We start from the raw sequence: 26,743 nt of genomic DNA on the forward strand, positions 1-26,743 counted from the left end.
AACTATCAATATCCTCATCTTCTCCCTCCCTATCTAATCATCTCCCACTCTGCAACCCTCTGAGGCATCTCCACTCCTCCAATTCTATGCTCTTGAATATCCCTGGACTTAGTTACTGTACCATTGGCAACTGTACTTTCAGTTACGATGATCCAAGGTTCTGTAATTTCTTCAGTATTTCTACAGTGTAGAAGGAGGCCATTCATCCATCATCTATGCTGGCTCTCAGGGCATGTCTATCAGTCCCATTCCCCCACTTATTTCCCCCATTCTCGCTCACATCCTACCAACTTCATCCTGATTCCCCTGCTACCCACCTACATGAGGGACAATTTACAATAGCCAGGTAGCCCCCCCCAGCACGTCTTTGGGATGTGGCAGGAAACCCACGAGGTCACAGGGAGAACATGCAAACTCCACACAAGGCAGCACTTGAGGTCAAGGTCGACCCCAAATCTCTGGAGCAGATCCACCCTCTCTGCTACCCTAAACCTTTCCACTTCCCGACCTCTCCTACCTCCTTTAAGAAAATCCTTAAACCCCACCTTTTTGACAGAGTTGTTGCAATCTATTTTAAAAGCTGCTTACATAGCTAGGTGTGAAATTTTGTTCGGTAATTCTCCTGGGAAACAATATGGTATATTTTATGATGCTAGATAATTTTATATTGTTGCTGTTTGCATGACTGCTGGCAAAAGATTATAAAATTAAGATAAGTTTTAACTTGTCCTGACATTGAGCCTTGCCAATTAAGATTTTAAGATCGTGACATCAAGCTATTTGGGGCAGGTAAGAAAATTAGCAAAACACAAAGGCCAAGAGCAAAATGAGTTGGATAAAGAAACACAACATGCCTATGTCTAATATGAAATGGTTTAATGTTTTTTCTTAAAAAAATGTAATTTCACAAATGAAAATCATATGGAATATTTGAACTTGTGTTAAGTACATTTGCCACTCTTGTTCCATCAGTTACAAATTCAGTCCTCAGCTGAAGTGAAATATAACTCGCAGGGTTTTTTCTTAGAAAGCCACATTGAAATCAAAAACGAAAATGCATCAAGGTGTTTTGCAATTTGCACATACTGGATTTGCAGCATCTAACAATTAGATGCGGATTATATTCTCTTCACAAGAAAGATATAGCCTTTATACTTGACAATAAATTACCTTTTTATATGTTTTTAATTTTTTTTAAAAAAACAAAAAAAAATCAGAAAAAAATGTGAAACATAGAACATATATTTTTCAGAGGTTATTTTACAAAATAAAAATGAAACAAAATTCACTGAATGCCATAAAGTTGTGATATAAATAATAATTCTACTGCCATGATATTCACAGAGCGACATTGGACAGTTTTCACAGGGATGTTCATTATTAATAACAGGTACAGGACAAATAAAGCCACTACCAAAGGAAATGCTTTGGTTCCTTACATAGTCTTACCTCTCTCTCCCCTGCATACATACAAAAATAAAACAATTAAAATAAAAATCGGGGAGTGCCAAAATACAGACAAATGGTTGCAGGCATCAAGCATCCTCTGGTCTGAATATAGAGTCTCATCTTACTCTTGGAACTTGTGGGCTTAGCTTCTGTAAACCAATCTTATGGAAATGACCAGTCAATAAGCCACCATTAAGGTTCAGAATATGTTCTTTTCATTTTGGTCTACATCCACTTCTACTTTTCCCCATCCCTCCTCCCACCCCAGCTTTTATTTTGTTCTCTCTGTTTTTAGTTCCAAGTCAGTTGGAGTGATTTTTGCAAAGAAGCCGTTTGTCTGTGACATGCTCAAAAACTGTCTTCCTTTAGATGCTACCTGTTTAAAGCAATCTGGCCATTGTATCAGCAATTTTGCACATCCCAGTGTCCTATCTGAATATATAGCTGCGTAGTAAGCGTGTGTCTCTAAATAATACCAGCTGAAAATGTGGGTAATGTGTTCAATGAGTTATGAAAAGCTGTCAGAATACTGTTGAAAACTGTAGGGGTGCAGTCAAAAGGTGTAAACAGCATTTGATTCAACCAAAAGCTGATTTCTGTACATTGTTTATATCTCATGCACATTTAGAAAGGACGATTATAACATCACATGCGTGTGTACCTGGCAGATTAGGATTATAGCATGCGCATTGTATGCCATAAGAGTTAACACTTAGTACGATCATTTATATCTCAATGGTGCTTCAATATTTGCAAATTGAAAGTAACAGAAACATTTGATTAGAAGCACCTCAGCAAAACTCCCATTTAATTTCACAACAGACTTCCTCCAACCCCGACCACAAGGGGAAAGACAGTGTTTGAGTGTACCCCTACTGTTTTCATTTTGTGTAACCCACTGGAAACTACTTCTTGTGAAAGGTCTCATGTAGTGGACGTAAAGTTCATTTTCACCACGGTGAAGGATGAGTTTGGTGTTAAACAAAATCAAACCACTTACTTTTCCCTGAAGGGAGTTCTTTTCCAGAGGATGGGGGAACTGATGTGAGGCTGCATTTTCCACTAATTGCTGGGCACCTGAGTTTGTCTGGTCTGAAGTTTAGAACAAATTAGAAACTGAGCGCCCTTATTGAATATCCAAAGCTGAGCCACTTTAACTGATTTCTAACACATCTCCCTTCTTGCATAATCAGCTAGGAAGCTCCTATCCCTCTGCACATGGGAAAGTGCACCAAATATTTCATCTTTGCAAGTTTCAAAAGGTGTATCATACAGATTAATTTGAAACCGTGATAAGGAATGTGAAAAATGTCTAGCCGAACCAGATGCTTTGAATAGCTGTCAAATATTACTATCCTTTTTCATTACAAAGCCACAGACATGCCATTGGTGTCACAAGTGGGTTAACATCGCACAACCCTGCTTCTGTATAATTAACATGCACTCAGTGATTTAAAAAGATGCAACAATAAAGGTAATGAAAACATGGGGTTGACAAGTAGATGACACACTTGACATATCTGGCACATCTCTGTCATAATGATAGAATGAACCCGTGCTGATTAGAAACATTCGATTGCAATTTTGAATAATTCAGATCTTCAGGAAGTTCAAAGAACTGATTTGACAGCGCAATACCCTCTGGGCTTTCCCTGGATTTTGAACAGTTGAACTCGTAAAGCCTTAAAATCAGAGAGTTATGATATTGAGAATTCAGGAGGCATCCGGCTTTCTTTATTGCAAAGAAGGAACTGAAACTGTTGCAGCTACATTGACCGGAGTGATAATGAAGTACACAATTAAACAGAAAAAAAAGTTTATTTGAAAGAGGTTTTAAATGCGTCTGTTTCACAAACACAGGAAGATATCAGAAACTTTGTCCTTTTGCTAGATGCAGGTTCAATGCTTTGTATTTTGAACTTCTATGTGCAGTCATCTGCTCCTCCGATTGGTGTTACGTTAAAGGATTAACACTGCCACAGTGTCAGTTCATGGGAGGTAAATACTGCATGACACAGAGATCTGTTTTCATTATAGCTGATGGCACTAAGCTGATGACAAGAAGAATGTATAACGCATGGTTCTAAGTGATTAGGTACCATTACTGAATCCTAAAGTGGGGACCAACTGTAGGTTCCCAGTATACTCCAGAATACAAGCCATCAGCCACAATCCTTTGTCCTCTCATTAGCAAATGGTGGAATGGAAGACACTATTCATTCTGAGTGACTCACTCCTGATCTTTCTTTGTTGTTCCAACAGCAACTCAGCTAACTGTGCAGCTCAAAGTTCACCCCAGACTCCTCCAAGTGAAGCAGACAGATTCAGCTGAGATCTATACTGATGTCTGATAGAAAGGGGGAGAAAGGGGATAGGGGTGGAAATACTGTGTTGGCTTCTCAAAAAGGCTGCTTTGCAGAATACGGTGTGGACCCAGCAAAAAAACACCAAATAAACTGCCTGTCCTCAGTCAAAGCAAGCAGCTTCAGGGAACTAATTTCATCTAACTGTGAATAACCTTCCTGTCCCCCCACACACACATATATAATGCTCTGATTTTTGCAAAATCTTTACATCAGTTTACCTTCAAAGACAGCTGGATGTGAAGTGGTTAGTTACTTGCAACAGATTTCCTCATGAGATAAATTACCAGCGGGAGTGCTCAAAGGTTCTGATTTCTTTTTCCCTCTAAGTCTCTGGATCAGGTTTCTCTCTATAGGAGAATTTGTTTAATTTTATAAACGTTAGGTGCCACCAGAAATCACAGCTGTGAAATACTACTGAGCAAGATTAGAACCCCAAACATCTTCTTCACTCCCTCCCGTGTGTGTGTTTTTAAGTTTTATTCCCATCTTGCTATTGCTGACAATCAATTTGTTATATCCCACTCTGAACACCACAGAAACCCCAAGCTCTATCGCCCAGAACTAATAGATTGGACATTCTGATGGAAATCCCTCATCTTATCAAAGGCTTGATAGAAGTCGCTTGAAACTGATGCACTAATTGTTCTCAGCATAAAGTAACATAAAGGCACCATTGATATCTTTCTGTGTTGAAATACTGTAAAAACGCTACATATGGCACGTTAGTATTGTGAATGCTAACTTTTTTTTTACATATATATATTTTAATCTATAAAAACTTGTAGACTCTCTACCAGCTGCAAGGTTCTTCTGCTAAAATAAAATAAAATGTTTAATTTAAAGTAAAGTATCCGGAGTACTTCATTATATAAAATAAAGTTTTACTGGTGCATCGATGTGGTGTTAAACGGCAATTGGGTCCTGATTAGCCATTACATTGGTCAGCCTGACTTGCAACTCTTCCTGTGCCGAGTACCTATTGGTAGAGTTAGTCCTGTTCTCAGCCAATCGGTATGCAGGGGCTGATTCTCCACTGATTGACATGGGGTTCTGTATGGTCAGAAATGGCGTCTCTTCACCTATTCTTTCATCTTCAGTTTCGCTGTCAGAGCTATTGCTGTTTGAGGTTGGATTACTCTCATTTTCCACTTTATGTGATATTTGGCCATTAAGCTTTGTTCTTTTCCCCCTCTTGCTGCTGGCCCCTTTCTTGGGGGGCTCAAGGGCCAGCTCGTACTCCTGCGTGGTCTCATACTCGTCGTCCTCGATTGCCCTCTGCGGGCTGGCTGGGACGCTGGCGCTGTCCCTGACCGAACCACGGTACTGCCTGTAAGCGTCCTGCCTCTTTTCCCTCTGCCGGGGCGGTGTCACCAGGAGAAGGGGCCTCTCTTCCTCGATTGAAGGGCTGATGGGCACCGAGGGCATGGATATCGTCAGGCTGGAGACTGGCGGCGACATCTCTGAACCGGGCGACTTTGGAGACACGGGGGTCCGGAAATCCACGGGCGACATTCTGGCCGGGGTGGTCATGGCGGAGACAAACCTGTGACATGATTACCAGCACCAATAAAGGTGGCAGAAAGACCTGCGCCCCTCCGATAGACCCCTCTGATCCTCACTCTACAACTGGCTGGGTTCTCTGTCCTTGCAGGCAGAAATGTGCCTGACCCTATAATTACACTCAAATATCCCCTGACAATTGCCCTCAGTCCCTGCAGTTACAGTCGGACCCACTGTACAGTCAGAGCTGTTCCCTCGGTCCCTCCAGTTACAGTCAGACCCACCCTACAGTCGGAACTGCACCCACAATCCCTACAGTCTCCTCTGTGCTCTCAGTCCTTGCAGTTACAGTCAGACCCACCCTACAGTCACAGTTGCTCCCTCAGCTGCTGCAGTTAGTCAGATGGCTCCCTACAGTCAGAACTGCACCCTCAATCCCTCCAGTTACAGTCAGACTGAGGGGAAAGATTTAAAGGGGGCCTGAGGGCCAACTTTTTCACACAGAAGGTGGTGGGTATGTAGAACGAACTGCCAGAGGAAGTGTCAGAGGCGTGTGCAATTACAACATTTAAAAGGCATTTGGTCAGATACATGGATAGGCAAGGTTTCGAAGAATATGAGCCAAATGCAGGCAAATGGGACTAGCTCAGGCAGGCACCTCAGTCTTCATGGGCGAGTTGGGCCAAAGGGTCTGTTTCTGTGCTGTATAACTCTATTACTGTATGACCCTACAGTCAGAGCTGCTCCCTCTGTTCTTACACTCTGGTCTTTATACTCAGTTCCTGCAGTTGCAGTCAAACTGAGCCGAAACTCAGAGCTGAGCCCTCTGTTCTGACAGTCATCCCTCCCTTGGTGCTGCCTGGATTAGAGGGCATGTGCTATAAGGAGATGTTGGACAAACTTGGGTAGTTTTCTCTGGAGCGGCAGAGGCTGTGGGGAGATCTGATAGAAGTTTATAAGATTATGAGAGGCATAGATAGGGTAGACAACCGGTATCTTCTTCCCAGGGTTGAAATGTCTAATAGGGGGCATGCATTTAAGGTGAGGGGGGTAAGTTCAAAGGGCATGTGTGGGGCAAGTTTTTTTACAGAGAGAGTGGTGGGTGGCTGGAATGCACTGCCAGGGGTGGTGGTGGAGGCTAATATGATAGAGATGTTTAAAAGGCTCTTAGATAGGCCCATGAATGTGCAGAGAATGGAAGGATATGGATATTGTGTAGGCAGAAGGGATTAGTTTAGTTAGGCATTTAATTACTAGTTTAATTAGTTTGGGCACAACATCGTGGGCACAAATCTATATTCTATGTTTTATGTTTTTCATTAATCCCCACGGTCAGAGTATACCAATTCCTAAAGTTACTGAGTTGTCCCTATAGTAAAAGCTGAACTTTCAGTTCTTATAGTCACAGTGTATATGTGTCTCTATACATAGTCAGAGCTCACTCCCTAAAGTTACAGTCAGAGCTGGGCTCCTTGTCCCTAATTCACCAGCCCCTGCAGCTGTACCCCAAGTCCCTTTATTTCCAGGCAGATTTGCGCTCTCACTCTCTACACCCACAGTGCGTTCCATGTATACAAATGCCTGAAGGGTCTACCTTTCACTATGCGGTGAATCTCGAAGAGAGTCTGGAGTATCCCGCGAATTCCTCACGCAGATGAGCATCTCCCGCCGACCTGCCACCCCATTGAGGCGACCTCTGTGATTGACTGGGCTGGTCTGCCTGCTGGTTTCTATCGACGATGTCACAAGCACAGAGTGACTGTCTGAGATGACACTTTCCGTCTGGCCTGTACTCCAGCTGCCAGTAACACAAAGAGAAACCACTTCAGCTCTCTTAATCAGCATACCCATGCTAAGTTCACAGAGGGAGAGCTTCAGCAACCTCCAGTGAGGAAGGAAACTTGATGTGGCTTGGATTTAATAATGGTCCTGACTCCCACTTCTTTGCAAAATTGCGAGTGAGATCGGGAAGGGTCCACAGCAACTTCCTGCTGAAGACAGGAAGTTCTGTCTGTAATGGTGCTCCCTCACAGATTTAGATCTTCAAGATCAGTGATAAAAAGTGGACATTTATAAAAGAACCTGCATTTGTGTTGCACCAAAATCTATATCAGCACATCCCAGAGGCTGTTAATGGATGTGCAATGTAGTCACTATTGTAACAAAAGAAACAAGATCCCATAGCCAACACTGAGGTAATGACCAACTAATCTGTATTTATGAAGGGTAAATGTTTGCAAGGAGGGGCAACTTTTTCCACATAGAGGGTGGTCTGTATATGGGACAAGCTGCCAGAGGAGTTGGAAGAGGCAGGTAGGGTTATGACATTTAACCATACCGTACCATACCATAGAACCATAGAACAGTACAGCACAATATTGCCCTTCGGCCCACCATGTTGTGCCGACCTTTAAACTACACCTAAGACTATCTAACCCCTTCCTCCCACATATCCCTCTATTTTAAATTCTTCCATATGCTTATCTAACAATCTCTTGAATTTGACCAACGTACCTGCCTCCACCACTACCCCAGGCAGCGCATTCCATGCACCAACCACTCTCTGGGTAAAAAAACCTCCCTCTGATATCTCCTCAAATAGTGCTGTTTGATATTTCTAACAGTCACCAGAGACCAGATGTCATGGTTTAACAACTAATCTAAAGGACAGAACCTGCGGCAGTGTGGCACTCTTCTAGTACTGCCACATTTTTGTGCTTAAGTCTGTGGGGTTGGACTCAAACTCACAACCTCTGAGACAGAAGCAAACGTACCATGAACAATGCCATGAATAGCAATGTAGGGCCAGTCATACAACACAGGCACAGTAACAGTGGGTAAAGACGTTTCTGCTCACCTATATCGTAAATGGCAGATCCAAGAGATTAAGTCCTCCAGACTATCCTCCTCCTGCCCTCCTTCCCATCCCACTCCATCCAATAAATGCCCCTGTTATATCTTACGACTGATCTCTTTCAGTCCAGCTTGCTTGCTGTACTGTTATAGCTGCAAACTCCAGTGGACTGGTGATAACCAACTTGGCACGTTGTGGCTTGACTGGTTAGGATTTATCGCTGGAGGTGGCCAGGGAGTATTGTTATGGCTTAGTATCTGAGATGGCAAAAGACCACATTTTGGCCCTCTCTGAAAGGTTCAGTCCTGATGCATTATTCCATCTTCGGAAAGGGTGCATGAGGGACACTGTTAGCACAGCCACTATAAAAATCAAAATGTTGGAGGAAACTATGCCATTGAGTCTTGCCCATTGTTCCCATCTGATAATGTTATAACAATCTGATTTTTAGGTTCCATTTAAAAGTTGATGGGGTGTGGAGAGCAAAAGAGATCAAGACTTTTGACCACATCTTATTAATTTGGAATAAATGAGACATAGAAAGATTAATCACTTGTCTTAATACATTATCAGCACCCGATGTAATAAAAGATCAGTTCACTATAATTCCCCTCCCCTCATTGACTGTCAAAATTCAAGGCTGTTCCTGTGGGCTTGCACCATTACACAGAATTATAAAATTAGAACAGAAATTACTGATTCAGGCCAGCTGGTTGAAGTTTGTAAGTTTGCACCTGCATTAACCTTCTCCCGCTCTATGGTTCCCTAATCATATCATCATATACTTCTATCCCTTAATAATAATGGATAATGCTGGAAATACTCAGCAGATCAAGCAGCATCTGTAGAGAGAGAAACAGTCTTAATGTTTCAGGTCAATGACTTTCCTCAAAAGATCATCACTCTGAAATGTTAGGTTCTGTTTTTATTCATCATAATACCGCTTGACCTGCTGAATATTTACAGGATCTTCAATTTCTATTTCAGAGCTCCAACATCTGCACTACCTTGCTTTTGGGGTAATTCCATTCCTTTGTCCCTTACCATTGTCAAGTTTCCCTTTAAAGTGGGTCGATGGTATATGCCTCAACCATTCTAACTGGTATCAAACTCTCACCATTCTCTCACTATGAAGTAGTTTCTCCTGAATTCTCTGTTGACTTTATCCACGACAATCGTACACTTTTAACCCCTGGTTTTGAACTCCCTAGCTGTATAACGAATCAATCAAATCTGTTCACAATTTTAAAGAAGGACATCGCTTCACTCATTGCCTTTTCTAAACAAAGGAGCCACAATCTGTTCATTCTTTCCTGACAGCTCAAAGCTTTTACTGCCCTGCTACCACAGTTGTAAGTTTTCTTTTGCACCCTCTACATCTGTTTGAAGTATGGAGAGTTCTCCAACGAAGGTTATGTGTCAGTTTAACAAAACTTCACTGCTTCCAACTATATCTCTCTGGAAAATGAACTTGATAACCAAATTACAAGCAGGATGGGACCCGTATCATGCATATCAGGGACCAGCCTTCTGTTGAGCTACTAGGGATCCATGTTTCCAACTGCCCCTTGAAAGGAATTTGGTATTAAGCTCGGGAGAGAGGTGAGGTGATATTTGGTGGATACTACAAACTTTGAAGTTTCCATACTTAAATTTTTTGGGGGATTTGTGAGTGCTGGTCAGTGCTATCACCAGGGGGACTTCAGCTAGGGTCACAGCCTGTTTGGCTGAAGCTCTGGCTGGGATGAGGATTTTCAGTGCTTTGCCCAATTTAGTTAGTGCTTTGAAAGTTAGTGCTTTGCTCCCATTGAAAGATGTGGTTTCTTGCAGGTCTCTGCTTATTGATTCAAGAACACTATTTAATCCAGGTTTCATTACCTATGGCTGGGTGTGTGGGTGACCGTAGTGGAGTGATGGGCTGTCGATGTGTAGTGACTTGTTGAGAATGAGGTCTCCGTCTCCCTCTCAATGACGTGTTCAGTGGATCCAGGGTTTTTCAATATATATTGCTGGAAATGGATAGCACAAGGTTAGACCACTGGAAGCTCAGAACCACAACAAGATGCCCATCCCATCACCCACACTTGCCTATCACTATCATTGAAATCACACTTCATCCAAGATCTGCCTCCTCTCTTCCTAATAATTATATTAGATAAATTGAAATGGTAACAATGAAGTGTTAACTGACAGGAGTCCATTTTTGAGCAGACCAAATGTAGAACTCCTGTTTATTTTTCAAAATTCTGCCTTTTTCTATCATGATGCACCCAGGATCTTGGTCAGCTGATCAACCTTTGGCATTGATTGGATATTAACATGTTACAGTTATAAAAGGAAATCAGACGCACAAAAGCTATGAGTTGAAATACAATGCAATCTCAATATAACATGCCTCATAAAATCACATTTCAGATATACTGTGGGTATTATTACACCCCCAATACAGAAATTAGATAAATATTAGGTTCACTTATAACTTGGGTATCATGGTCCCGGTGTTAAAGTTGTCCCCCAACACCCATGTCATACAGAGGGTGCACTGTAATGAAAAAATATATGCTCCATCACATTTCCTTGTTAAAACCCCAGGGAAGTTTTCAGAAAGTATCACAATCATTAATTGCATATCTCCTTGGAGAACAGATTCATCTCTTAATGCCAATTTTACAACCTGCAATAGTTTTGCAAAATAATAATAAGCAAAAGTGTTTTTTTTCCCATGCTGAGTAACATCCTGAGATGTACTTGGCAAAGTGATGGAGCCTGAATTTATCATTGTGAATCAAGCAATTTGCTTCCAATGAACCATTTGGTATGCATTTCAGTTTCATACAGCTCTAGTCACTTTACAGGAAGGATTGGAAGGAGAGTTCAGAGGAAATCTACCAAGGATGGAAAGGTTTATTTTGGATGAAAGATTGGCTAAATCAGTATCAAAATCTTCCATAGAGGAGGCTGAGGGTTGATTTAATCAAGGTATATCAATAGGAAGGACCTATTTGCCCTTGCAAGCCATTCAGTTTCTTGGAGACATGGATATGTGGTAGAGGATAAGAGGAAAGTTGAGGAAATATTTTCTTCAGCCAAGGAACAGCAGTGGTCTGGAACTCATTGTGTTAGGCTGGTAGATGCAGAAACCTTCATGACATTTATAAAATACTTGGATAAGCACTTGATACAATAAAGCCCACAGGGATTCAGAGCTATAAAGTGGGATTAGTCTCAGCCAGGCTGGACAGAATGGGTGAAATGTTCTCCCTCTGGACTGTAAATTTCTGTAATTCTATGATTAATGAATGTTGGCTGTGATATCACCACCAACTTTTCTGGGTAATTGGCTAGGAAATCCCTGCTAGAATATTGGCTCAAATTACACAATGCTGTGCACCAACTTCATACCCAGAGGAGCAATTAGAACACATTGGAACTCATGAGAACATATGGCATCGTGTAATCCACTTTATACCGGGACCCTGGCCCCGTATAATGGGGCTCAGTACTTGATGACGGATGTTGGCTCAGGAAAGGTTTAAGGTACTGCTTCTCATTGGATACTCACGTCTGGTACAGCTCCTCAGCTTCTGAAGTGAGAAACAGCTGTACATGATGATGTTAGTGAAAAAAGAAGGGAAACTTTCACTGGCTCCATGTTAACCAATGTTATTCTGGAGTGGCACTCTATTTGGTAGATATAAATCTATCACTGAGGGCTCTCACTTCACTGGCTGACGGTAAGTTGCAACCATTTGGGAATCAGGTTTTAGAAAGTGCTGGGGCAGTCTAAAAATGACCCACTCTCAATTTTTATTCCAAGGTAATAAAATGACACTGGTTGTCTAGTGTAGCACCACATCTTGCCTAGATGTTTGAATGCAACAGGATATTACAAACTAGATTAGTCAGTACAGAAATATTTGTGTTTGTCCATTTATTTTACAATATAGCACTTCCTGAAGACTAATATTATAGAAGTATAATATAAACTGAGCTTTTATATTATTAGTGGCACAGTGGCTCAATTAGTGGCTCCATTGTCTCATAGCAGCAGAAATCTGGGTTCAATCCTGACCTCCGGTACTGTCTGTGTGGGGTTTGAATGTTCTCCCCCGTGACTGTGTGGGCTTCCTCTGGGTCCTCCCATTTTCTCCCACGCCCTAAAGACATATGAGTTGGTAGGTTAACTAGTCACTGGTGTGTAGGTGAGTGGTAGAATATGGGGGGGGGGGAACTGATGAAAATGTGGGGAAAATAAAAATTGGGATTAATGTAGGATGTGTGAATGGGTTGGCACAGCAAGCCTCTGCTTCCTTGATGTATGACTCTTTAAGTCAAGACTGAATGGAAGTAATGGCCGTCATGTCCTCCAAATAATGGATAGACTGGGAGGCTAACGGGTTGGCCATGTTTCCTTTATAATTGCAACCTCAATCAACTTACCGCTAAGCACATCAAACATGATCTCACATTCTCTTCAGGAATAAAACCTCCATCACAGCAATATTACAGTTAATTTACTAAGATATCTAATGAAAGTACTTCAGGCTGCTCATTACATATGGTATCTATGGCTAATGACACCACAATTTTCAATACTTTGCATCTACTAAGAGACTAATCCTGATAATTCTGTACTTATCAAAACAAACACACTGTCATTAATTCCACATTAGATATCTTGACTAACTAATGCCATGCCATTAATATTGTATAATACCAAAAGATTCATGCAATTCTGTTAATTTTATACGTTTACAAGCTTGGCTGACAAAACACTGATTCTCCTATATTGTATATTCACACACAAGAACAGCATGCCTTTAATTTTTGGTCACAATAGGACAATGTTGTACACCGCACATTGGACTGAGATGGCACAGTTGTAAATGACTGTCAATGGTATTTTGCATCTTCCAAGTGATAACACTATATTGTAAAAAATGAAAGGTGCACAATGTTCTTAGTCTTTTATATTATAAGGACATGATGCCTTTATTTTATACTGATCCATTCATAAGATGCTGTATTTCCATCTCCACAACATTGTTTAATTCTTCCCCTGCTCAGCTCATCTGTTGACAATACCTTCAAAAACTTGTGTTTCCTCTGATGTTAGAACATAGAACATTACAGCACAGTACAGGACCCTTGGCCCACAATATTGTGCCGACATTTTATTCTGCTTTAAGATCTATCTAACCTTTCCCTCCCACATAGCCCCCATTTCTCTATCATTCATGTGTCTATCTAAGAGTCTCTTAAATGTCTTTACTATTCTAATGCAATCCTGACCAACCTCCTTTATTCTACTCCATCTTAATCCTAAGTTTCACCAAGTCCCACTAAACTATTCCACCCTACTCCCCCAACTGCACCGCCAGGTTGTTGACCTAAAATTCCTGCCCAAAGCATTGCTCCCCCTACTCCAGACCATTGGTGTCTACTTTTGAGTCAGTCGTAGACCCATACAGCACAGAAACAGGCTTTTCATCCCAATATGTCATTGCTGACCATCAAGTACCTATCTACATGAAGCCCATTTATTAGCACCTGGTCCATTAACTAATTATGCCTTGGAGATTCAAGTACTTGTCCAGATGTTTCTTAGGGGTTGTGAGAACACTCGCCTCCATCACCTTCTCAGGCAGTACATTCTTCTAATTTACCTTTAATTCTGACTTGTCTTGGTCATCTCTGAGTTTCATTGATCCACAGCGGCAGCAGAAGCCCTAAGCTTTGGATTCCCCTCCCTAAACGTTCACGCCTCTCTTGCCCCCTTTGAGGTTTTTGTAAAACCAAACCCTTTGGTTACATATCCTGATATCACAGAGTCAAAGAGAGATAGGCATGGAGACAGGCCATAAGACCCTAAGACATAGGAGCAGAATTAGGCCATTTGACCCATCGAGTCTGCTCTGCCATTCGATCATGGCTGATTTATTTTCCCTTCTCAAACCTATTCTCCTGCCTTCTTCCCATAACCTTTGACGCCCTTACTAATCAAGAACCTATCAACCTCTGCTTTAAATATACCCAATGACTTGGCCTCCACAGCCGTCTATGGCAATGAATTCCACAGATTCACCACCCTCTGGCTAAAGAAATTCCTCCTCATCTCTGTTCTAAAGGGACGCCTGTTTATTCTGAGGCTGTGCCCTCTGGTCCTAGACTCTCCCACTACTGGAAACATCCTCTCCACGTCCACTCTATCCAGGCCTTTCAATATTCAGTATATTTCAATGAGATCCCCCCTCATCCTTCTTAACTCCAGTGAGTACAGGTCCAGAGCCATCAAACACTCCTCATGAGTTAACCCTTCCAACCCCGGGATCATTCTTGTAAACCTCCTCTGGACCCTCTCCAATGCCAGCACATCCTTCCTTAGATATGGGGCCCAAAACTGCTCATAATACTCCAAATGTGGTCTGACCCATGCCTGATAAAGCCTCAGCATTATATCCTTGCTTTTAATATTCTAGTCCTCTTGAAATGAACACTAACATTGCATTTGCCTTCCCTACTGACTCAACCTGCAAGTTAACCTTTAGGGAATCCTGCACTAGGACTCCCAAGTCCCTTTGCACCTCTGATTACTGAATTTGCTCCTCGCTTAGAAAAGAGTCTACATCTTTAATCCTTCTACCGAAGTGCATGACCGTACACTTCCCTACGCTGTATTCATCTGCCACTTCTTTGCCCATTCTCCCAACCTGTCCAAGTCCTTCTGCAGACTCCCTGCTTTCTCAACACTACCTGCCCCTCCACCTCTCTTTGTATCACCCGCAAACTTGGCCACAAAGCCATCAATTCCGTCGTCCAGATCATTAACATATAATGAGAAAAGTAGCAGACCCAACACCGACCCCTGCTGAACACCACTAGTCACCAGCAGCCAACCAGAAGAGGCCCCTTTACCAGTCAGCCAATCTTCTATCCATGCTAGCAACTTTCCTGTAATACCATGAGCAGCCTCATGTGTAGCATCATGTCTTCTGAAAATCCAAGTAAACAACATGCACCGACTCTCCGTTGTCTATCCTGCTTGTCTGTCCCCTTTGGCCCACCAAGTCCGCACTGGTATCAACTGTCCATTTACACTAAACCTACATTAATCCTAATTTTTATTCTCTCCACATTCTCAACTCCCCCCAGATTGTGCTACTCGACTGCACACCAGGAGCAATTTACAGTGGCCAATTAACCTACCAACCTCATCTCCTTATGTAGCCTAATATCAATTATACTGACACACTGACAGAATTCTGTTACTTCAATAATGTGTCCACAAATAAAAAAACTGTTAGTCCTGTGGAGCAACTACTTTAAATTAACGTTACGATGTATTATACTGACAGCATTGACAGTACTGGAAGTGTTATACTGTTAATCTTACATATTATATCCATTGATACACTAGCACAGTACTGCGAATTCTATTATGTACTGACACATTAGCGTGTTACTATTAATCCTGTGGTATATTTATTCACACATTAACACAATACCACTAATGCTATTTTGTATCTAATACAATGCTATTAAGTACATATTGTATGCACTAACACAAAACTGTTAATTTTACGTTGCATGCACTGACACACTAACTCAATGCCATTAATCCAGCACTAAATATTCTAACACAATACTATTAATTCTATATTATGTGCAATGACACACTAACACATTATTAATCCTATATTGTATACAAAGAGGTACCATCATATTGCTATTAATCAAATTACTGTAAACTCTATGCTTATCCACTGATGTATTGGGTGTTACTGTTAATTTTATACTACGTCTACTGACATTCTACTCTTAACCTTATATGTGATATTTTCTTCACATTGGCACAATGTGTTAATGTTATGTTGCATCCACAAAACCTGGCACATTCCTTTAAGGTGTCTGGTATTTTTGACACAATCAGTGATAAACCTGCAGTGTAACTACAAATGACATTGATGGCCTGTGTTTGTTGTACTGACACCACTGAAAGCAGTCTAACTTTAGATCTGTACTACAGATCCCAGAAGTGCTTCAACCCACCCAAAGGGTTGAATGTACTTAGAACCCCGGGATTCAGTGTCATTTCCTTTGCATTCACTCTGCTTGGTTGCATACTCCAGAATGTGTAAGGGAGAGAAATTGAAACTTTTTTTTATTGCAAATCAAACCATTTTACTTTCATCGAATGTCTGAGTGCAGTTGTTGGATATTGCCTCTGGTTTAAAATCTGTTTGCTCGTTCTGTGGCATAAGTGGCAATTCTTTTACAAAATCACTTATATCTTTGTCATATCTGTAATACATAGAACCAAAGACCAGTGACACTAGCTGATTGCTCACAAGCCTAAGCTGTAACTCACAGACACCATACACAGAGCAGTGTATGGTTTTAATGGATATTGATGCCAGCTGAACTTACATTTGCTAGCTGAACATTTTCTGCTGGGGGGTTTGCGTGATGGGGTCCATTTACAAGGTTTACCATGTTGTTTCGCTCAGAGCGGAGACTCTGCCTTAGCCGATCATGCAACTTTTTTCTCTGTTTTCTGTAAAAGGCAGCAGAAGCAATGCAATCAGGGACAAAAAATAAACATAATTTTGGACAATTTCTTTATGTTTGAAGTAGTAAAATTCCAGGGATGAATTTTCAGCACTCCTTTCCTTCAGCACCAGCGTAGCATTCAACCTGAATGGCCAACCCTTTACATATGGCTCATATATTAGTCTTATTTAATCCTTCCTCTGCATCCTGTCCAAACCAAGTGCTTCTAAAAATAAATACAGAGATGAACTAACTGAATGAAAGGTTGTACTGACTGAAACCGTGTTACGTTTGCAGTCGTTCCTACATGGCACAGGTTGTGTGATACATTTGTAAATGAGAGGTTTAAAAGCAACTTCAACCCAAATATTGCATTGAGAAATAAATAGAAATACATCGAATTTACAACGTAGAATAGGATTGTAAGCTCAAATGATCTGCACCAGGATTTATGCTGCACATTTTACACCCCAACCTTGACAGCTCTTCCTCTTACCTTATGTACGAGCTAACTATATCTTCACTATTTACCTCAGCTTTCCCACTGGGTAGTGAGTTGCACAATCTATCTACAGTGTGGCTGAAGGAATTTCTCCTGAATTCCCTTTGGGATTTATTATTAACTACCTTTCATTCGAAATTCATTCTTGATCGGTAGCCCTAAATACTCTCTGTCGTAGTAAGGTCAATAGAACTGAATTCTGAGGACAGAGCACAACTTGTAATCAGCATCTGCATGTTTAGTTTTACTGACCAGGGATGAACTTCTGGGATCCTATCATTATGTCCTCTGGCTTTGGATTCCCCACCACCACACCAACCCACCCCATGGGTAAATCTATCCAATTGGTTAAAATCTTTCCTTCTCTACCCCAAAGTAGATACTGTACTTTGAAATGAATTGATGAACACGCCACATAATGCAGAACTGTTAGCAGAAAATAAAACATGATGAAAGTTGAAACTTGATGCTGATTTTGTGGGCAGAGAGCCTTCAGATTTATTCTCCTTCCTTCAGTTACTGGCCATACACAAGATACAACTGAGAAGCTGTGTGGGTAACGTCCTGCAGAAGTCTGGGGAGATGGACATCAATGGGTCCAGGAGTGCCTTCTAACCTTCATTCCTTTCCTCTGGGATGTTGCAAGGTCTATATTCCAAGGTGATGCAGCTGAGATTGGGAACTCACTCAAATGGAATAAGGTTTACTAAGTATTATCTGTTAAGGACACTGTCACTAATTTTAAGAATGAGTTTTTATTCATTGTACACACCATTACATTTTGAGCAATCTTTTCATTGTGAATGACGCACTGCAGGTCAAATTATTTTGGGTACTGGTGCCAAGTGAATAAGTTGGCAAAAGCCAACCGTTATGAAACCTGTCTGATTTTCTTTGAATGGATTTCAGCAGATGGCTGATCCCATTTTGAGACCATGCCAATGCTGAATTTTATTCCCATTAACTCTACAAAACACTTGTTTGGGATTGAGAGATGTGGTGGGTGAGGAAGGGCCAGATGTATCGAACAGGATCCCTACTTCCAGACTTTTGCCACTGCCAATTTTATGAAGAGTTTGCCTCCTCAACTTAGATCATCGAACCATAGTTTTCCTTCTGTTTTCTTTAAACAAATATTAAGGGGTGAATTTTGCCCCATGCCCGCAGTATTAAACACTGGCTAGATATTGCTGCACACTAGACAACTCCTGACATTTGGGTCTAGTAGTTCATGGAATATAGTGTGGGGTCAGGATACAAGTGACAGCTGATATGATACACTAGCAATCAAAGACAAATTTATTCCCCCTTGGGTTACTGAATGCTATGCTCCTCTGGATGAAGGTTGTCAAAGCTGGGGTGCAAAGCACATTCACACATTGTTTACTCAGCAGATTATATTCAGAGGAATTGGTTTCAGAGGAGAACTCCCTCAACTTTCCCAACAACCCCAAACTCAATAGAATCTAGCAGCATTAATTTTTCTATCAGCATTTGCCCCACTGTCCATCCTTACAATCTTTCTGAAAAACACCATCAATTAATACAAGACTATAGGCAGTTCTGAGCTCGGGACTCATGTTCAGGTGAAAATGAGCTTTGACTTTCTAAGGACATTTCATTGAGATCCTTTCCAATGAGCAAAGAGAGACCATCTGTTGGGTTGCGTTCAACCTTGACACTTTGTGCCAACCAACTCCATTATCTGCACTTCAATTTTCTTTTTAATTTTGAATTATATTTTACCCCTAGAGTTTAGCAAAAGGGCCTACCCAGATGGGACTAAAACAGCTTAAGATGTCTTTAAACTGCTTCATTTTTCTTAAATATTATTTTGTGAAAGGAACATTTTTAAAGAAAGCTGATTTTCAAACACAAAGCGTATTTGGAGCAACAAACAATCTGCTGGAGGGACTTAGCTGGTCGAGCAGCACCTGCGGGAGTAAAGGAATTGTCGATGTTTCGGGTCAAAACCCTGCATCAGGACCCACTGAGTTCTTCCAACAGATTGTCTGTTGCTCCAGATTCCAGCATCCACAGTCTCTAATGTCTACAATGCGAATTTGCCTGGGCAATGGGAATAGAAGGGATAAATTAGTGTCGAGAAAGCTTTATATTAAAAGATGAAGCTTTGGATTACTTTGTTTTGCAGTATGCCACCACACACATGATGCCAACCACCAGGACGGCAATACAGATCCCAGTAATCGTCAGTACTCGCTTCTGGTAGAGCTCTTCAGCCTCTGAAGACAGAAACAGAAAGCAGCAGGTCACAGTCTGAGGCTCGCCATTTGGCTCACAAGGTTATGCAATCATTTCACTCTATTGACAAGGAGAAATTGCTGGTGTAGTTTCCATTTCCCACCCGCTTTGTGCTTTCAGTTCGATGCACAAAATGGAAACTCTCCGCAATGCATTTTTTTTTGGTAAAAGGCAATTCCTGGTTTATGCTAAGCTTTTGTGTTTCATTTTATGTTCCTTTGGATTCATGTTGTGCCTAAGTAGAAGTCTAGGACTGACAGGGTGCTGTAGTTCACATTTTTTTTTACTATTAATTATAGCTGTGGTGTCTTCATGGATGACACCAGTGGCCAAGAGGAAATGTGTTAATGCAAATGTTACCACCCATCATAATTTAAATGACACCCATTATATACCATTCTTATTTTGAAATCCATCCTTTAAAAATGAGCATTGCCATTTGTATGTAAATATATGGCATTATTCTTGATCATAAATATCTTTCCAGACATTTCTTATAGTAACCATGTGTACTTTTCCCAATTAAGCCACAACTCCCCTTTCCAATTGATTCAACTCTTCTACTTAAGCAGAGGATTAAAAGAAAACTAAAAGCGTGATATAAGCCAGACTTTGCCTTTTCAAACTCCCGCAGTACATTTAAAAAAATGCTTCGCAACTCTACGTAACACTGGAGTTAAACTGTTATTGGATTCTTACTCATTGATGTTTCCTGCAGCACAGTCCCATATCAAAGATACTTGTGGTCAATTCATTGGCCTATTTTCTGAGAAATACATAAGAGCTTGAAAAGATATAATTGTTCTAATTTTGAGCATATTTATTCCCACTTCCTTGCATCCTCCTTGAAGCCTTGAATCAGGCAAGAGGAAAATTGTTCATCATTTTGAATATTATTGATTGGGATGCCTTCACATATGACCCAGACCCTAACTCGAATTAATATCTCTGACAGAGAAACATCACTGAGTAAAGGACCTTCAAGGTAAATTTCAGAATAGAGGCCAGCTGACACGACTAAGGATATTTTCATCAATGTTTTAATTTTTTTTCCAAGTTTTTTTTACAAGAATGAACCATTATGGAAAATCAGTACTAAAATCTGAAGTTTTGCTTGCACCAGACTGATCCTTGTGAAGTTTAGAAGATTGAATTGAAATTTACAAAGCTCTGACAGGACTAGACAGCCTGGATGTTTCCCCTGGCTGGAGGGTTCAGAGCAGGGGTCACAGTCTCAAGTTACAGGGCATGAAATTAAGGACTAAGATGAGGAAAAATGTCTTCATTCAGAGGACGGTGAACCTGTTGAATCCACTACCACGGAAGGCTTTGGAGGCCAACTCACTGAAGATGTTTAAGAGGGAGATAGGCACTTTTTAAGATGCAAAATGGATTGAGGGCTATGGGGAGAGAGTGGGAATATGGTATTGGTCGATGATTGGCCATGGGAGAACAGGCTGGAAGGGCCGAATGGCCAACTCCTGCTCCTATTTTCTCTGTTTCGACATTTCTTTTACAGAGAAGGTACATGTGTTAACCAAAGCACATTGTGAGAAATAAGAGGATCACTCATCAAATCAAAAGTATCAGTCAAGGTTCCAGCTGAATGGTGGGATACGTTGGCAAGGTGGTTTGGGGCTTTAATGCAGGGGAGGTGTGTCCTTTACAATGAAGGGACCATTTAATTCCTTGTTCTTACAACATTAACTTCTGGGATTAGACAAATCTATTCAGTGTTTGTTTCTGACAAGAGGTATATAATTTGGGGGGGAGGGTGCGGTTAACGTAATAAAGAGTGTAAAATATCTGATCGTCAATCGTATACTGTGAATCGTCAAAGAATCATTAAAATTCACAACATAAGTATGCAGAAAAAATTAAGAGAGTTCAAGTACAGTGCAAAAACTTCAAATTCTGCCTGATTTTTATGAATACAAAGGAAAATATTATCTCAACAGCTGGCTGTGATTGTGCTTACATTATTAACATGCCTTGTACCTCTTTCCTGTCTGGCTGGCCAATAGCCATCCTGCTATTTACAATAACAACATAGGACAATCACAACAGATGGATCAACACCAAGTCCATACAAGACCAAACATCAATTCAACTGGAATAATTTAGGAAACCTAGACTCGCCAAAGCAGCGAGTGATGTTTCAAAAAAATGAAAAAGGAAGAGGGCTGCAGAATAGTAGAGAGTTTAATTTATAAATAGTAGTTTCAGGTTAGAAAGTCAACCATAGCCCTGGCATAGCATGCTTGATAGAGGAAAATAAAATAGAGAAATACCTGGGAAAGAAAGTGATTGAAGCAAAGTGCGAAGGGATGTCCCACACAACATAACCACCGACTGACTGAACCAGCACAAAAATTAATCACGACTTACTTGGGTACTTTTGAAATGATGAAAAATATAACAAAGATAAAAATGAGAATGATTACATTCGAATTCAATTGAGTGCAGCGTAAATTTACCAGAATGATTGCTGGACTCTAGCTATGGGGTGAGATCACACAAACTAGAATGGTACTCATTGGAATTTCGAAGGTTAAGGGCTGATTTGATTGAGGTTGATTAATATTGGGAGGAATTAAGAGAAGAGGTATAGAAAACCTAGCTAAGGAATCTAGGACAAGAGCTATAATCTAAAAATTAGAGTAAAAATAGACACACACACAGAATGATAGAATTTGTAATTCTCTTCTGCAAATGGCAAACATTACCTTGTCAATTATTAATTTTGAATTTAAGTTTGATGGATTATTGATAACCAAAGGTTTTAGAGGATTTAGGGAAATGGTTGGTAGATGGAGTGAAGCTTCAGAGCAGTCTGACATTGAATGGTGGAAAGCTCATGACCTGAATAGCCTGCTCCTATTCCCATGTATCTATGGATTAGAGCTCAGTTTGCTTTAACTATTTGTTTGTTTGCGTCCTTTGCTAGCAATCAGACTCTAGGCTGGTTGTGGATAATAAGAGATTGGTTCAGATAAACGTGGTTCATTTTGCCATCAGTGCAAGTAACCTGAATATTTACTAAGTACAGTTTTAAGTGGCTGTGCATTTTCCTACCACCTCCTTAATTATGTTGTTTATTCTTATAATTTCACTAATCTCATCTCTCATAACTCCTTCCCGAGTTAGAAGCAGTTCAAATCTCGACAGATTCCATTAAGTCTTTGAGTGAACACTTCCTTTCAAACCCTGATGCTTACAGACAAATTTGACCTGTCCCAACAATCCCAGCCCCACCTGTCCCAGGAACGTATGAATCTGCGGGGGAGAGAATGGATTTAATTCTGGCAATCCTTCATTATTTGGAGGGCCTAAATTTGCATTTAAAATGTCTGCCATTAGAAGACAATTTCTTGTACAACCTGAAGAGTTCTAAGCCTAAGGGGAAGTAGTCGGTGTCATTTATTCTTTATTTTTCCATTGTCTGTGGCTGCAGATGTTTGGGAATTATGGGAAGGATGGCCTTGTCCTGTACATCTACACTAATCAACTAGTGATGTTCAAGGCTGGCTCAGCTGGGAACACAATGTTCCTCCCCTGACAATCAAATGGGAATCCAGAGAAAGATTACAAGGGGCTAACCGGAGCCTTGACCAGGGCAATAAATTCATAAATGTTAAGACCCGGATTCGTACAGTGACCATTGTAAGAACAATGTTTAATTGCAAGATGGTTTTATTTTTAAAGTGGTTTCAAATTGGCCCAAATAAATGGTCATTCGCTTGAGCAGGCAATAAATTTTTAAATTATAGTTAAATTAACAGGGGAAGTGGGGTGGGAAGGGGAGGAGGGGGAGGAGAGAGACCTTTTTTATTCTCTAGAGCAGCAGTTATTTGGCCAACCATGGACAGATAGTTGAACATATAACACCCTCTGTCTCAAGAATACTGCTAATAAAGATGGTTTTCCATTTTCACAGCCTTCAGCCACAAATATCATTTACTTTTTATCACTCCCTCTAAATGGAGGCGATTCCCATTTACATTACTGTTGGAACATTGTACTCTCACTGTCAGGTCACAAGTTCCACTCTTCAATCTTGAGACTTTTAGCTTGTTTATTCACTTTTTCTAAGAGGTTAGAAATAACAGCTAAGGTGTAAAGAGTTTATAAGATATAGGAAGCTTTCTCCTAAAGTGGGAAAAGGGAAGTTTGAAAATCAGCTTTATATTAGGCAAGTTTGGATGCCTTGTTTGACTCCTCTGAGAACTGATACTGTGTTAGAATGAAGGCTGCTGAGTTTTATACTTTAGTTATAATATCAATCTTAAAGTGACTTTGAATCACCATTTTAGATGCTGGTTATTCCATGCTTTGTGATGTTTGAAAAATGAGAAGTAAATGGCAAAAATATTTTGTGGACTCTTAAAGGATTTTGTTGTGGCTTACTCAGGGGAGAAACTTTCCTGTAATACTTGCACTGGCTATTTCTTTTTATCTTTACATTAGGTTCGAAAATAGGCCTTGAACCTAGTGACCAAAAATATTAGATTATTGTCCTATGTTGTAACACCACCAATCATGTGCACTTATTAGACAATCAGTGAACAATTTTAATGACAGCAGTTTTGTGCAGTAATATAGTTTGAATAGATTTTTAAAAATGATAAAAGGATCATGTGATGGAAACCAAATTCAATTCCAGTTGGAGTGGTGGGGTTGTGTGAATGGTGAAGCAGCATAGAGATGGGCAGACTGGCCAACTCCTAACTACACATCAAGTTCTCTGGCTGCAGCTTGGATGAGACACATGGTCTGCTTCCTCGATCCCATTTTCTGTGTGCTAGCCGCAAAAGGTGTGGAACCATGGCAGACTGGCTGTTATGGCTGGATCATCCCTTCCAAAAGCAACAGGAGCAAGGGGGAGGTGGGGGGAAGAGAGACTGAGTTAGGAATCAGAGGAAGGTCATAGGCGTCAGGTTCTATTCTGCAGATTAAAAGGAATGATTTGTCCATACCCATAAATTCAATTCCAAGATGCTCTGCCAATGCAGAAAGTTGACAAAAAGGAAAGGAAAAAACAAGGGAGAAAAAGTTTCAGAGAAGAGCAGTTCAACATACTGGGGAAAAAAATCACACAAGTAACATGATTAGCCTGTGTTTGCAAACCAGAGACAATGATGAGTGCCCACATTCCAGAGGAAACAGTGCTCACATAAGCTGCTTTAGTGTTCTGCAAAGTGCATACTTTTCTCAACAATAAATAACACAGCTATAAAATAGCTGGGGTGCAAACCGAAGGTTTGAAAATGCAGAGGATAATTTAATGACTGGCGGGAAAAAAAATTACTTTAAACCATTTTGGTAACATTGCAAGAATATTCATGGGGATACTCGGATGAAATCAACCTTTATTTAGTGGACATGCTGGACCTTTTTTTTCATTTTGTGAGGTTAAATGATGCCTTTGGTGATCTATATGAAGCTGACAACATAATTTACCAGCCCAATATCTGACTATGTTCAGGCACAGTAAACAATTCTTTTAAAAGATGTATTATTTATGCCCAAGTTTTCAATAACAGGGACATTTTAAATGAATGAGAGTTATGATCAGGTAAATAGAGCCAGGCACAGCAAGACATTTCTCTCCAGGAGGTACATCAAAAGATGTTGCTTTGAAATCAAAGGGGGCCTTCTGTCCCAATTGGAAAGATGGAGATTGTCTTACAGAAACCAAGCTGATCTTTAATTTCAGAATGTCTGCATAAACTGAACATTCTGGCATATGCCCAAAATATTATTTAAATAATCTGAAACCCTAACATAGCTGCGATAAGGCTACACCATTAGCTGACATGGAGCACATTTGAAACACTATTTAACTTCGCATAACTTCAAAAAGGCATCATGTAGCACAGACATTATTTTAAGTTTAAAATTTACAAATTTGGTATTAATTTCCTTTGAATGCAAATAATATACTGACGCAATTTCACAAATAATATAGTGAATCTGAAAAGTTCTTCTAATTTCTGCTTGAAGGGATAAATCTGCTGGATTTAACTTCAGTTTCCTCAGTGCAAATTAGTACACAGTCTTGCATGAGCACTGCTAATACCAAATATTAGTTGTGTTGGAAGAGAGAAACAAAGCAAGAGTTAAAATAGCAGACATGCTCAAGAATGCAGACAGTTACAATCATATTGCAGATTTACACTTATATCAATATTAGGTGAAACTACAATCGTTAAGAGAGAAAATGAGGAAAACATATAATTTTACGAACATTGGAATGAGAACCACAATATTAAAGATGCATGCACACAAAACAGGAACTTATAGATTCAACATGCATCATAATCCCACAGGCCCCTAAACCTCCCACTGTACCCCACCAAACTCCATCATTCAACCAACTTAAAGAATACAGACAGTTGCATTAAAGATCTGACTATAGCTATTAAAGTTGTCTGGTTATTGTCAGGCTGCTACCACTTAAAATATTTTCAATGCTGTAAACTGTGAGGAATTGACTTTCTAACTGAAGGAGGAACACAATATGGGAATAATGATGCCCTGTACTTGAAAGCGATACAGTTTGAGTACAATTTTTCTTAAAAGTTAAAGGCAAACAAGTATTTACTTCTCTGTTTCAAACATTAGTTTAGCCAGCAGGGCAATCCTAATCATGGCAAAGGGTGCAGAACATATGCAGAATTTAACAAACTGAAGGGAGAATGCTGTTTCTTCTTTGCCATTGTCTAAAGCTCCATTGAGATATTTGGTTAACTGGGGAAGCAGATTTCAGAGCTATTAGCACTGGAAGCTAAGCATCCTGTTCTTTTACCTGTCTGCTTATGGACCACATTTTTGTGTGAAGCCTTACACTGCATGATCGTTAATGTTAATTATCATGTTAGTATGTGAGTGGTAGAGGGGGAGGGTGGATTGTATTGCAGTTCAGTCCATTTGACATTCTGCACAGGATGTCTAAGCCATGTAAAGCCTTCAGATGAAAGGGAGCTGAGTGCAGGGGCACTAATTGGAAAGGTTTCAACATAATTCTGTCCTTATTTTCATCCTGCCATTGTACGTTCTTATGTCCACATTTATAACGGGAAATGTCCATCTAAACTCTTCACGACATACAAACATAAAATGCAGGAAGTACTTAGCAGTCAGGCAGCATCTGTGGAGAGAGAGACCATTAAATTTTCAGATCAATAATGTTTCGATAGATTATTGACCTGAATCATTAACTCTGTTTCTCTCTGTACTGATGCTGCCTGATCTGCTGAG

General features: G+C 40.4%; 1 protein-coding gene across 6 annotated transcripts in view; it reads right to left on the reverse strand.

Moving 5' to 3' along the window:
* Positions 1-959: 959 nt before the first annotated feature.
* nrg1 (neuregulin 1) overlaps positions 960-26,743 on the reverse strand; it is a 365,600-nt gene continuing 339,816 nt past the window's right edge. For 4 of the 6 annotated variants that reach the window (XM_052045975.1, XM_052045954.1, XM_052045938.1 and 1 more), the window contains 6 exons: positions 24,460-24,483; positions 19,362-19,464; positions 16,597-16,723; positions 10,048-10,178; positions 6,910-7,113; positions 960-5,358 (listed from right to left, as the gene is read on the reverse strand). In XM_052045975.1, the coding sequence (XP_051901935.1) occupies positions 4,719-5,358; positions 6,910-7,113; positions 10,048-10,178; positions 16,597-16,723; positions 19,362-19,464; positions 24,460-24,483 (1,229 nt within the window). In that variant the 3' untranslated portion in view covers positions 960-4,718. The remainder of the gene's footprint in view (positions 5,359-6,909; positions 7,114-10,047; positions 10,179-16,596; positions 16,724-19,361; positions 19,465-24,459; positions 24,484-26,743) is intronic. The other 2 variants (XM_052045965.1, XM_052045946.1) reach the window with 1 other exon arrangement.

This window comes from Pristis pectinata, chromosome 2, assembly GCF_009764475.1.
Source record: "Pristis pectinata isolate sPriPec2 chromosome 2, sPriPec2.1.pri, whole genome shotgun sequence".
Taxonomy (NCBI): domain Eukaryota; kingdom Metazoa; phylum Chordata; class Chondrichthyes; order Rhinopristiformes; family Pristidae; genus Pristis; species Pristis pectinata.